The following is an 11,907-nucleotide window of genomic DNA, read 5'->3' on the forward strand; positions in this document are numbered from 1 at the left end:
GGCAGTCAGGGGTCAGGGGGCTCACCTGGCGGGGTAAGAGGCTTGCATGGGGGCAGTGAGGGGTCAGGGGGCTCACTTGGCGGGGTCAGGGGTCAGGGGGCTCACCTGGCGGGGTCCGGGGTCAGGGGGCTCACTTGGTTTGGTCAGAGGCTTGCAGGGGGCAGTCAGGGGTCAGGGGTCAGGGGGCTCACTTGGTTTGGTCAGAGGCTTGCAGGGGGCGGTCAGGGGTCAGGGGGCTCACCTGGCGGGGTCAGGGGTCAGGGGGCGGTCAGGGGTCAGGGGGCGGGGGCCGGGGGCTCACCTGGGCGGGCAGAGATCCCGGACGCATATCCTCTGGCGCTCCTCGGGCGGGCCCAGGGACTCGCAGTACCTGTTGTCCACCGTCCCGTAGTGCCGCTCCGTGCAGTACGCCATCTGCCTCTGCACGCCTGGGGCGGGGGCGGGGGGCCGTGAGGCCCGGGCTCAGGGCCCCCCAGGCGTGGCCACGCCCACTCTGCCCAGAGCTCCCCACAGCGAGGCCCCGCCCCCAGGCGTGGCCACGCCCACTATGCCCAGAGCTCCCCACAGCGAGGCCCCGCCCCCAGGCGTGGCCACGCCCACTCTGGCCAGCGCTCCCCACAGCGAGGCCCCGCCCCCACCCCACCCCGGGAGCAGCGCGTGGCGTTAGGGATTAGGGCTCAGGGCCACTCTGGACCTCAGAGTCTTCATCTGGGAATGAGAGGAACAAGGAACGGCCCCCCGGCCCGGCCCCCGGCGTGGCTCAGCGGCTGAGCACCGACCTAGGAACCAGGAGGTCACAGTTCGATTCCCGGTGGGGGCACAGGTCCATGGGGGGCGTGCAGGAGGCAGCCCATCCTTGGTCCTCTCTCCTCATGGATGTTTCTCTCTCTCCTTCTCCCTTCCTCTCTGACATCAATAAAAATATATTCAATAAAAATAACAGTGCCCTGGCCAGTTTGGCTCAGGGGATAGAGCGTCAGCCTGCGGATTAAGGGTCCCAGGTTCGATTCCGGTCAAGAGCACCTGCCTGGGTTGTGAGCTCGATCCCCAGTGGGGGGCGTGCAGGAGGCAGCCGATCCGTGATTCTCTCTCATCACAGAAGTTTCTCTCTCTCCTCTTCTCTCTGAAACCAATAAAGAAATATAGTTAAAAATAAAAATAGCCGAAACCGGTGTGGCTCAGTGGATAGAGCATCAGCCTGCGGACTGAAGGGTCCCAGGTTCAATTCCGGTCAAGGGCATGTACCTTGGTTGCGGGGACATCCCCAGCGGGGGCTGTGCAGGAGGCAGCTGATGGATGTTTCTATCCTTCTCTCTTCCTTTCTGTAAAAAAAAAAAAAAATCAATAAAATATAGCAAATAAATAAATAAATAAAAATTAAAAAATAACAGCTACCTCTGAGGATGACATGTGCACGTAGCTCCACGGGGTGACCGCCCCCGCTAGCATGCACGTCCTGGGGACCCGCTGAGACGGGCCCATTGTACAGACGGGCAGAGTGAGGCTCAGCGCAGCAAGCCCCAGGCTCCATGACGGCGGGCTGGACGGAGGCCCGGGGACCAGCCCCGCCCTCACCTTTGCCGCAGGTGACCGGGCAGTCGGGTCCAGGCCCCGTAGGCCCAGGAGAACTCCGTGGCCACGCCCGGGGGGATGGAGTCCCGCTGGATGGTGTACTCGTAGTACAGACCGCGGTTCGCCTCATAGAACAGCATCTGGGGGGGCGGGAGGGGAGGGCGTGAGCTCCCAGCACCCTCTCCGCCCACCCAGCCACCCCCGGGACCCACTATAGAGATGGGGAAACTGAGGCAGCCCCCTTCCTCACTTCCCATAGGCCAGCCAGGCCAGGGCCAGGCTCTGGGACTAACCCCGGGCTTTCTCCGGCCCCAGGGCCAGCGGCCTCTATTCTAAGGTGACCAGACGTCCCGCTTTTGGCGGGACAGTCCCAATTTGTAACCATTTGTCCCGCGTCCTGCAGCGTTTTAAAAAAGTCCCGATTCTGCGGAGACCGGTGTGGCTCAGTGGATAGAGCGTCGGTCTGCGGACTGAAGGGTCCCGGGTTCGATTCCGGGGCATGTACCTTGGTTGCGGGCACATCCCCAGTGGGGGGCATGCAGGAGGCAGCTGATCGATGACTCTCTCTCATCGATGTTTCCAGCTCTCTATCTCTCCCTTCCTCTCTGCAAAAAAAATCAATAAAATATATTTTAAAAATAAATAAAAATAAAATAAAATGGTAAAAAATCGGGACTGTCCCGCCCAAAGCGGGACGTCTGGTCACCTTTCCTCTATTCCCCAGCCGGGCCTGGGCCAGGGAGGGGCGGGGGGCGGCTGGAATGTGGGGGGCAGGGACGGGGCCGGAATGGGGGGGCGGGGGGGCCGGAATGGAATGGGGGGGCGGGGGGCGGGGAGTGGCCGGAATGGGGAGGCGGGGGGGTCGGAATGGGAATGGGGGGGCGGGGGGCGGGGAGGTGGGGGGGGCCGGAATGGGGGGGCAGGGGGGGCCGGAATGGGGGGCGGGGGGGGCCGGAATGGGGGGCGGTGGTGAGGGGGGGAACCTGGATCCAGAGGGACTCGTTGGTGGGGCCGGGGGCGGTGAGCCGCTCCAGGTGGCCGTCGCGCACGTAGGTGAAGACGGTGCCGGCGATGGGGTGGGCGCCCTGGTGATGGATGCTCCACTGCCCGTTGAGGTGGTAGCGGCCCGCGTCCTGGCCCCGCAGCACCAGGAAGTTGCCGGACGGGACCAGCTCCTTGATCAGGATCTCCCGGGCGCCGGCCGGGATCTGGCCCACGTCCACGTACCCTGGGGGCCGGGGCGGTGCGGGGTGAGCCCCGCCGCCCGCCCCACCTCCTCCCTCTCCCCTCTTCCCCGCCGCCAGCTTCAGAGCTGGAGCGTTAGGCCCGGCCGGTGCGGCTCCAGGGCTGAGGTTGGCCTAGGAGCCAGGGGGCCACGATTCGATTCCCCGTCCGGGCACAGGCATGCATGCTCATGTGGCGGGCTCCATCCCCAGTGGGGAGCCTGCAGGAGGCAGCGGTCTGTGGTTCTCTCTCATCATGGATGTTTCTCTCTCTCTCTCTCTCTCCCTTCCTCTGAAAGCAATACAGAATATATTTGAAAGTAAAAGTTTAGCCAAGGCCGGGGTGGCTCAGTGGATACAGCGTCAGCCTGCGGACTGAAAGGTCCCGGGTTCAATTCCGGTCCAGGGCATGCACCTTGGTTGCGGGCACATCCCCAGTACGGGGTGTGCGGGAGGCAGCTGGTCGATGTTTCTAACTCTCTATCCCTCTCTCTTCCTCTCTGTGAAAAATCAATAAAATATTTAAAAAATATTTTTTTTTAAAAAAAGCATCCCTTATTTGGTATTTGACAAAAGGAATGAAACTTCTTTAAAAAAAAAAAAATTAAATTAAATCCTATATAATAAAAGGCTAATATGCAAATCAACCCAACAGGGAGCCCCCCCCCCCCCATCGCCATGATGCGCACTGACCACCAGGGGGCAGACGCTCAATGCAGGAGCTGCCCCCAGCCTGCAGGCCGCAGGCTGGCCAAGGCGGGTGCCAATGGGCCCGCCCCCTCCTGATAGCCCCGATCACCAGCCAGGCCTAGGGTGCACGATTTCACGCCCCAGGCTGCTGGCAAACAAACAAACAAACAAACAACCCTCCTCCCTCCGCCTGGGCGTCTGTCCTCCGCTTCCTGCCGTCCATCCGGCGCCGGGACGGCTGTGAGCGCTGTGCCCGGGCCGCAGCCGTGTGCCGCAGGCTCTGCTGTGACCCCGTGTCGCAGGGGGAGGGAATGTGAGCACCGAGCGGTGAGGCAGGGGGAAGGGCTCCGGGGGCTGTGCTCCCATCAGGCCGTGGGCTCCGGGGGCTGTGCTCCCATCAGGCCGTGGGCTCCGTGGGCTGTGCTCCCATCAGGCCGTGGGCTGTGCTCCCATCAGGCCGTGGGGTCTGAGGGCTGTGCTCCCATCAGGCCGTGGGGTCTGAGGGCTGTGCTCCCATCAGGCCATGGGCTCCGTGGGCTGTGCTCCCATCAGGCCGTGGGGTCTGAGGACAGCTTCTCGGGGATCTGACCGAACCCTGCCTCCCTCGCCAGCCCCGACCGCGGACCTTCCTTCCTCCACGCCGTGTGTATGTGTGTGTCTGTGCGTGTGTGTGTGTGTGTCTCTGTGCGTGTGTGTCTGTGTGTGTGTGTTTTTGTGTGTGTGTCTCTGTGCGTGTGTGTCTGTGTGTTTTTGTGTGTCTCTGTACATGTGTGTCTCTGTGCGTGCGCGTGTGTGTGCGTGAGTCTCTGTGCGTGTCTGTGCATGTGTGTGTCTCTGTGCGTGTGTCTCTGTGCGTGCGCGTGTGTGTGCGTGTGTCTCTGTGCGTGTGTGTGTGTCTGTGTGTGTCTGTGTGTCTCTGTGTGTGCGCGTCTCTGTGCATGTGTATGTGTCTGTGTGTGTGTCTGTGTGTGTGTGTCTCTGTGCATGTGTATGTGTCTGTGTGTGTGTCTGTGCGTGTGTGTCTGTGTGTGTGTGTGTGTGTGTGGCACAAGCTCCACCTGACTCTCTCCCTTTTCTTTTCTCTTTCTGATCCCGCTCCCCTGCCCCCTCCTCCAGGGAGCCTTCCCTGACCTCCCCCAGGCCGGAGACGCCCCCCTCGGTGCTCCCCAGCCCTCTGGGCCTCCCTCCGCCGCACCCACCGGCGAGGGCTAACGGGGCCCGTTTACCCGACCCGACAGGCAGCCCTCTCGGCCACGGCCCCCTCTGTAGTCAGCGGGGTGCACACGGTCACCCCTGCCTGTCTGCGGACACCGGCCCCCGGAGCGGAGGGCGTGGGGCTGGGGGCGTCCCTGCGGCTGCCTGGAGGGCAGGGACCCTCGGAAAGGGCGGGAGCTCCCCGTGGGAGCCTGAGAGCCCACCCCGGGCTCCTGTCCAGGGGCCGGAGGCCGGACGCCCCGTGGGACGGGTCACTCATTGGGTCTGGGCGGAGCGCCCCATCTGCGTGGCTCCCGGCCACGCACACAGCCCGGCGGAGGGCGCGGGGCGGGGCGCGGCCATACCGAGGGGCGCGTGCTCCTGGAAGACCCAGCTCACGGTGTGGCAGGTGGAGCCGTTGCCCCTGCACACGCCGCAGCGGTCCTCCACGGCGCCGGAGTTTATCTGAAAGTCGCAGCCCACGTTCTGCAAGACAGAGGGGGAGGCCCCGGGGCTGCTGAGGGCGGGCGTGCGGCTTGGGCGGGGACCCCAAGGCGACCCCTCTGCCCCCTCCCTCCCCAAGCCCTGGCCTCCTCCCACGTGCACCAGGGAGGCAGGTGGATCCGTGCTGGGAGGCCGCAGGAGATGAGAGGTGGGGCAGGGAGTGGGGAGGTGCAGGGAGACAGGGGGGCAGGAGGGCTGGCCCTCTGTGGGTGATCTGTGCGGACAGGAATCGGGGTCACAGGCCCTGGGGTTCACACCCCCTGCTGCTTTCCGCCTCAGAGCCCAGGCCTCAGGCCTCAGAAGCAGCAGCAAGACAGCGGCTGGGCCCTAGCTGGTGTGGTTCAGTGGATAGAGCATCGGCCTACGGACTGAAGGGTCCCGGGTTCGATTCCGGTCAAGGGCATGGATCTTGGTTGCGGGCACATCCCCCCAGTAGAGGGTGTGCAGGAGGCAGTTGATGGATGTTTCTCTCTCATCAATAAATTTTTTTTTTTTTAAAAAAGACAGTGGCTGAGAGGAGGCGGAGCCTGGGCTCCCGGTTCCTGGCGGTTCCAGGAAGAGAAGCCCCCAGGGGGTGAGGGGGCCGAGAAAAGGAAGCGGAGGTGGTGAGGGTGTCAGTCAGGAGGAGTGGGGGCCTCTGCTGAGAGGTGCCGGGTTGGGAGGGTTTGAGGGGGGGAGGCTGCATTCAACGGTGTCAGGGCAGAACCAGGAACGCGCAGCTTGGAGAGGAGCTCAGAGGAGGTTGCTGTGGGCGGGGCAGTCGGCGGAGAAAGGAGGTCCGCCAAGGGCGGGGCCTGTGGTGGGGCGCCTCCCCGGGGCGGGGCCTAGAGTAAAGAACCCCTGGGGGCGGGGCCTGTGGTGGGGCACCTCCCGGGGGCGGGGCCTAGAGTAAAGACCCCCCCGGGGGCGGGGCCTGTGGTAGGGCGCCTCATGGGGGCGGGGCCTAGAGTAAAGAACCCCCGGGGGCGGGGCCTGTGGTAGGGCGCCTCATGGGGGCGGGGCCTAGAGTAAAGAACCCCCGGGGGCGGGGCCTGTGGTGGGGCGCCTCACAGGGGCGGGGCCTAGAGTAAAGAACCCCTGGGGGCGGGGCCTGTGGTGGGGCACCTCACGAGGGCGGGGCCTAGAGTAAAGAACCCCCGGGGGCGGGGCCTGTGGTAGGGCGCCTCACAGGGGCGGGGCCTAGAGTAAAGAACCCCCAGGGGCGGGGCCTGTGGTGGGGTGCCTCATGGGGGCGGGGCCTAGAGTAAAGAACCCCCGGGGGCGGGGCCTGTGGTAGGGCGCCTCACAGGGGCGGGGCCTAGAGTAAAGAACCCCTGGGGGCGGGGCCTGTGGTGGGGTGCCTCATGGGGGCGGGGCCTAGAGTAAAGAACCCCCAGGGGCGGGGCCTGTGGTGGGGCGCCTCATGGGGGCGGGGCCTAGAGTAAAGAACCCCTGGGGGCGGGGCCTGTGGTGGGGTGCCTCATGGGGGCGGGGCCTAGAGTAAAGAACCCCCAGGGGCGGGGCCTGTGGTGGGGCGCCTCATGGGGGAGTGGCCTAGAGTAAAGAACCCCCGGGGGCGGGGCCTGTGGTGGGGCACCTCTAGGGGGCGGGGCCTAGAGTAAAGAACCCCCAGGGGCGGGGCCTGTGGTAGGGCGCCTCACGGGGGCGGGGCCTGCGGTGGGACGCCTCATAGGGGCGGGGCCTAGAGTAAAGAACCCCTGGGGGCGGGGCCTGTGGTGGGGTGCCTCTCGGGGGCGGGGCCTAGAGTAAAGAACCCTGGGGGCGGGGCCTAGAATAAAGACCCTCCCGGGGGGCGTGGTTTAAAGACTCGTAGGCCATGGGGGCCTATGATAGGGGCCTACAGTAATGACCCTCCCAGGGGGCGGGGCCTGTAGTGACGCTCCTCCCAGGGGACAGTACGGGTGAGAGACCCTCCGGGGGCGGGGCGGGGCGGGTGAGGGAGGCCTCCAGGGGGCGCACCTGGCAGATGCCGTTGATGCAGACGTCCCTGTTGCCCCGGCGGCCCTCGTAGCAGGGCGTGCCGTCCAGCACGGCGTCCCGGAACCGGTCGCTGAAGGACTCGCCCTCCGGCTTGCAGTGCAGCTCGCAGGGGGCCACTGGCGGCGCAAGGGCGGGAGCCGTGAGGGCCCCCGGGCAGGCGTCCTGGGGCCCCGGAGACGCCCTCCACCACCCACACGGCGGAGGCACCCACAGGCCGCCCTCCTGCCATCCAGAGGGGCTGGGGGGGCACCCCACTGGCGGAAGGAGGGAGGGGGGACACCCCACTTGCGGAGGGAAGGAGGGGGAGCACCCCACTGGCGGGAGGAGGGAGGGGGAGCACCCCACTGGCGGGAGGGGGAGGGGGAGCACCCCACTGGCGGGGGGGGAGGGGGAGCACCCCACTGGCGGGGGGGAGGGGCAGCTCCCCACTGGCGGGGGGGGAGGGGCAGCTCCCCACTGGCGGGGGGGAGGGAGGGGCAGCACCCACTGGCGGGAGGAGGGAGGGGGAGCACCCCACTGGCGGGGAGAGGGAGGGGCAGCACCCACTGGCGGGAGGAGGGAGGGGGAGCACCCCACTGGCGGGGGGAGGGAGGGGCAGCACCCACTGGCGGGGGGAGGGAGGGGCAGCACCCACTGGCGGGGGGAGGGAGGGGGAGCACCCCACTGGCCGGGGGGGGGGGGGGGGAGCACCCCACTGGCCGGGGGAGGGAGGGGCAGCACCCCACTGCGTGGGGGGGTGTGTAGGGGGGAGCAGCCGGGGTGCGGGCAGACTCACGGTCAGTCTGCTGCGGCACCCACTTGTACAGCCGGCCGCGGTAGGGCGTGGCGTCGAACTGGCCGCACTGGACGGCGCGGAAGGAGGGGCTGCCCGGCGCGCAGCCCTGCACGTTGCAGAGCCGCACGCGCCGCCGCTCGCCCACGCAGAACCGGCCCCTGTTCTTGGGCCTGCGGGGGACCCCAGACAGGGCTCAGCCCCCGCACCGGGACCCCTGACGCCTGCCAGCGCCCGCCGCTGTGTGCCCCGGGCAGGTCTCCTGCCCTCTCTGGGCCGCCTCCTCCTCTATAGCGTGGGGCTGGGACCCTAGCGGTGTGGCCCAGTGGATAAAGCTCAGCCTGGGAACTGAAGGGTCCTGGGTTCGATTCCGGTCAAGGGCACGTACTGGGTTGCGGGCACATCCCCAGTGGGGGGCGTGCAGGAGGCAGCTGATCGATGATTCTCTCTCATCGATGTTTCTATCCCTCTCCCTTTTTGTAAAAAAAAAAAAAAAAAAAAAAAAAAAAAATCAATAAAATTATATTTAAAAATAAAAGAATGGCCGAAACCGGTTTGGCTCAATGGATAGAGCGTCGGCTTGGGGACTGAAGGGACCCCGGGTTCGATTCCGGTCAAGGGCATGTGCCTTGGTTGCGGGCATATCCCCAGGAGGGGGTGTGCAAGAGGCAGCTGGTCGATGACTCTCTCTCATCGATGTTTCTAACTCTCTATCTCTCTCCCTTCCTCTCTGTAAAAAATCAATAAAATATATTTTTAAAAAAAATTAAAAAAATAAAGCTTTAAAAAATAAATAAATAAATAAATAAATAAATAAAATAAAAGAATGAAGAGGCCAGACTGTACCCAGTGTTGCTCAGTGGATAGAGTGTCGGTCTGCGGACTGAAGGGTCCCGGGTTCTCACACCGGAAGGAGGTGTGGGGGAACTCCTGACCATCTAAGGCCGAGATCTAAGGGCTTGAGCACGGTCCTCTCCTGCCTGTGGGTGCGTCCTTCCCTTCCCGGACCTCAGTCTGCCCCTCTGAGCAATGGGCCAGCAGTGGGGACATGCCCCCACCAGTGACCTGAGGACAGTGGCTGGAAATTCTGGCTTTGGGCCCTGTTGGTGGGAACACTGCTGACCACCGGAGGCTCGGTCCCCGCTCCCGGCCCCCCTCCCCCTGCCCCAGGCCCAGGACCCTCCCCCCTCCCCTCCACCCGTCCCCCCATCCCGCCTGCCCCAGGCCCGGGCCCCGCACTCACGCGGGCTCGGTGCACTGCCTCTCCGAGCTCTGCACGCCCGTCCCGCAGCTCCGCGAGCAGGCGGACCAGGCGGTCCAGCCCGACCAGCCGCCGTCCACCACCTGGGGCTGCAGGTCCGCCGACACGCACTGCCCGCCCAGGCACCACTGCGGGGACACACGGGGTCAGGCCGCCGCCTCCCGGTCCCCCCGCTCCCCCTGGGGAGGCACAGCGGGGGCGGGGAGGCCTGGAGAGGGGCCGAGGAGGGGTAGCCAGCCCGGCCGGTGCGGCTCAGGAGTTAGCGTCGACCTTGAACCAGGAGGTCAGGGTTCGATTCCCGGTCAGGGCACATGCCTGGGTGGCGGGTTCAATCCCCAGTGTGGGGTGTGCAGGAGGCAGCCGATCTGTAATTCTCTCTCATCATGGATGTCTCTCTCTTTTTCTCTCCCTTACTCTCTGAAATCAATTTTTTAAAAATTATATTTTGCCGTCGAAACCGGTTTGGATCAGTGGGTAGAGCATCGGCCTGAGTACTGAAAGGTCTCAGGTTCGATTCCGGTCAAGGGCATGTACCTTGGTTGTGGGCACATCCCCAGTGGGGGGTGTGAAAGAGGCAGCTGGTCGATGACTCTCTCTCATCGATGTTTCTAACTATCTCTCTCCCTTCCTCTCTGTAAAAAAATCAATAAAATATATATTTTTTTAAATATTTTGCCGAAACCGGTGTGGCTCAGTGGATAGAGCGTCGGCCTGCGGACTGAAAGGTCCCAGGTTCGATTCTGGTCAAGGGCATGTACCTTGGTTGCGGGCACATCCCTAGTGGGGGGTGTGCAGGAGGCAGCTGATGGATGTTTCTCATCCATGTTTCTAAATATCTATCCCTTTCCCTTCCTCTCTGTAAAAAAATCAATAAAATATATTATATATATATTTTTTTATTGCCTTAACCCAGTGGTCGGCAAACTCATCCGTCCACAGAGCCAAATATCAACAGCACAACGATTGACATTTCTCTGGAGAGCCACATTTTTTAAACTGAAACTTCTAACGCCACTTCTTCAACACAGACTCGCCCAGGCCGTGGTATTTTGTGGAAGAGCCACACTCAAGGGGCCAAAGAGCAGCTTGTGGCTCACGAGCCACAGTTTGCCAACCACGGCCCTAACTGGTTTGGCTCAGTGGGTAGAGCATCGGCCAGCGAAATGAAGGGTCCCGGGTTCGATTCCGGTCAAGGGCATGTGCCTTGGTTGCGGGCACTTCCCCAGGAGGGGGTGTGCAGGAGGCAGCTGATGGATGTTTCTAACTCTCTCTCTCTCTCTCCTTCCTTCCTGTCTGTAAAAAAAGAAATCAATAAAATATATAATATATATAATATATATAATATATATAATATATATAATATATATAACAGCGTTTTTCAACCGCTGTTCCGCGGCACAGAGATGTTGCCTGGTGTGCCGTAGGTGCAGACAAGACAAGAATTTTATAATTTTTCACTATTTTGTTTACTTAATATTTCATAATAAAGTAATTATAAAATACTTTCTTTGTGTTTATTTGATTCCTATTCAAGAGAATTACTTTATATATAGTCAATATAGGCACAGAGTTAAATTTTTAACATTTTCTAATGGTGGTGTGCCTCGTGATTTTTTTCATGAAACAAGTGTGCCTTTGCCCAAAAAAGGTTGAAAAACACTGATATATAATATATATAAATATTATTGATTTGTTACAGAGAGAAAGGGAGAGGAATAGAGAGCTAGAAACATCGATGAGAGAGAAAGACATCGATCAGCTGCCTCCTGCACGCCCCCTACAGGGGATGTGCCCACAACCAAGGTACATGCCCTTGACCAGAATCAAATCTGGCCGATGCTCTATCCACTGAGCCACACTGGCCAGGGCTGAAATCAATTTTTAAAAAAGAAAAAAAAGAAAAAAGAGGAGGTGTCTCCAAGGAGTGGGGGAGGTCCCTCGCAGGCCCCACCGGGAGCAGAGCAGACAATCCAGCAGAGTCAAGCCCCCACGGGTCTCCAACCTGCACCCCGGGCCGGGCCAGGGCCAGGGCGGGCCAGGGCTGGAGGTGGGGGCCAGGGTCTGCGGACCAGGGCTGACACCGCCCCCCCAGCATGGACACAGCAGGCGGACAGGCCTCTCCCTCCCGCCCCCTCCCACCCCCCTGCGCAGGGGGACCGGGCGCCCTACCTTCTGGTCCCCGCAGGGCGTGCCGTCCACCACCGGGTCCTTCTTGGTGTGACAGCTGAGGAGCTCGGAGCACCAGAGCACGCCCGCAGGGGTCCTGCCGGAGGGGGGGAGGGACACAGCTGAGCCCCGCTCCGAGCTCCCCCACACACTGCGTCCCCCGAGTCCCCGGGCCCCCCCAGGGGCTGGCACCTGGCAGGGCTAAGCCAATGGGGCCCTCAGGCGCCCCCTTTGCCTTCTCGGAAGCTTAGATGCTGTGTTACCTCGCGAGGTTCACCATCGATGTGTCTCTCTCCCATCGATGTTCCTCTCCCTCTCCCTCTCCCTCTCCCCCTCTTCCTCTCCCTCTCTCTCTCCTTCTCCCTCTCCCTCTTCCCCTCCCCCTCTCCCTCTCTCCCTTTCACCCTCTTCCTCTCCCTCTCCCTCTCTCTCTCTCCTCCCTCTCCCTCTCTCCCTCTCCCTCACCCTCTCTCTCTCCTTCTCCCTCTCCCTCTTCCCCTCCCCCTCTCCCTCTTCCTCTCTCCCTCTCACCTCTCTCTCCTTCT

The 11,907-nt window shown here is 62.6% G+C and overlaps 1 protein-coding gene across 1 annotated transcript in view; it reads right to left on the reverse strand.

The window, feature by feature from the left end:
• The window catches only part of ADAMTS7 (ADAM metallopeptidase with thrombospondin type 1 motif 7), a 59,794-nt gene that overhangs the window by 21,150 nt on the left and 26,737 nt on the right, over positions 1-11,907 (reverse strand). Inside the window, exons 10-17 of the mRNA XM_084868986.1 lie at positions 11,366-11,459; positions 9,179-9,324; positions 7,943-8,108; positions 7,143-7,279; positions 5,045-5,165; positions 2,556-2,800; positions 1,592-1,712; positions 302-428 (exon numbers count right to left, since the gene is read on the reverse strand). Of these exons, the coding sequence (XP_084725112.1) occupies positions 302-428; positions 1,592-1,712; positions 2,556-2,800; positions 5,045-5,165; positions 7,143-7,279; positions 7,943-8,108; positions 9,179-9,324; positions 11,366-11,459 (1,157 nt within the window). The remainder of the gene's footprint in view (positions 1-301; positions 429-1,591; positions 1,713-2,555; positions 2,801-5,044; positions 5,166-7,142; positions 7,280-7,942; positions 8,109-9,178; positions 9,325-11,365; positions 11,460-11,907) is intronic.

Source organism: Pipistrellus hanaki (genome assembly GCF_964339955.1).
Source record: "Pipistrellus hanaki genome assembly, chromosome: 21".
NCBI lineage: Eukaryota > Metazoa > Chordata > Mammalia > Chiroptera > Vespertilionidae > Pipistrellus > Pipistrellus hanaki.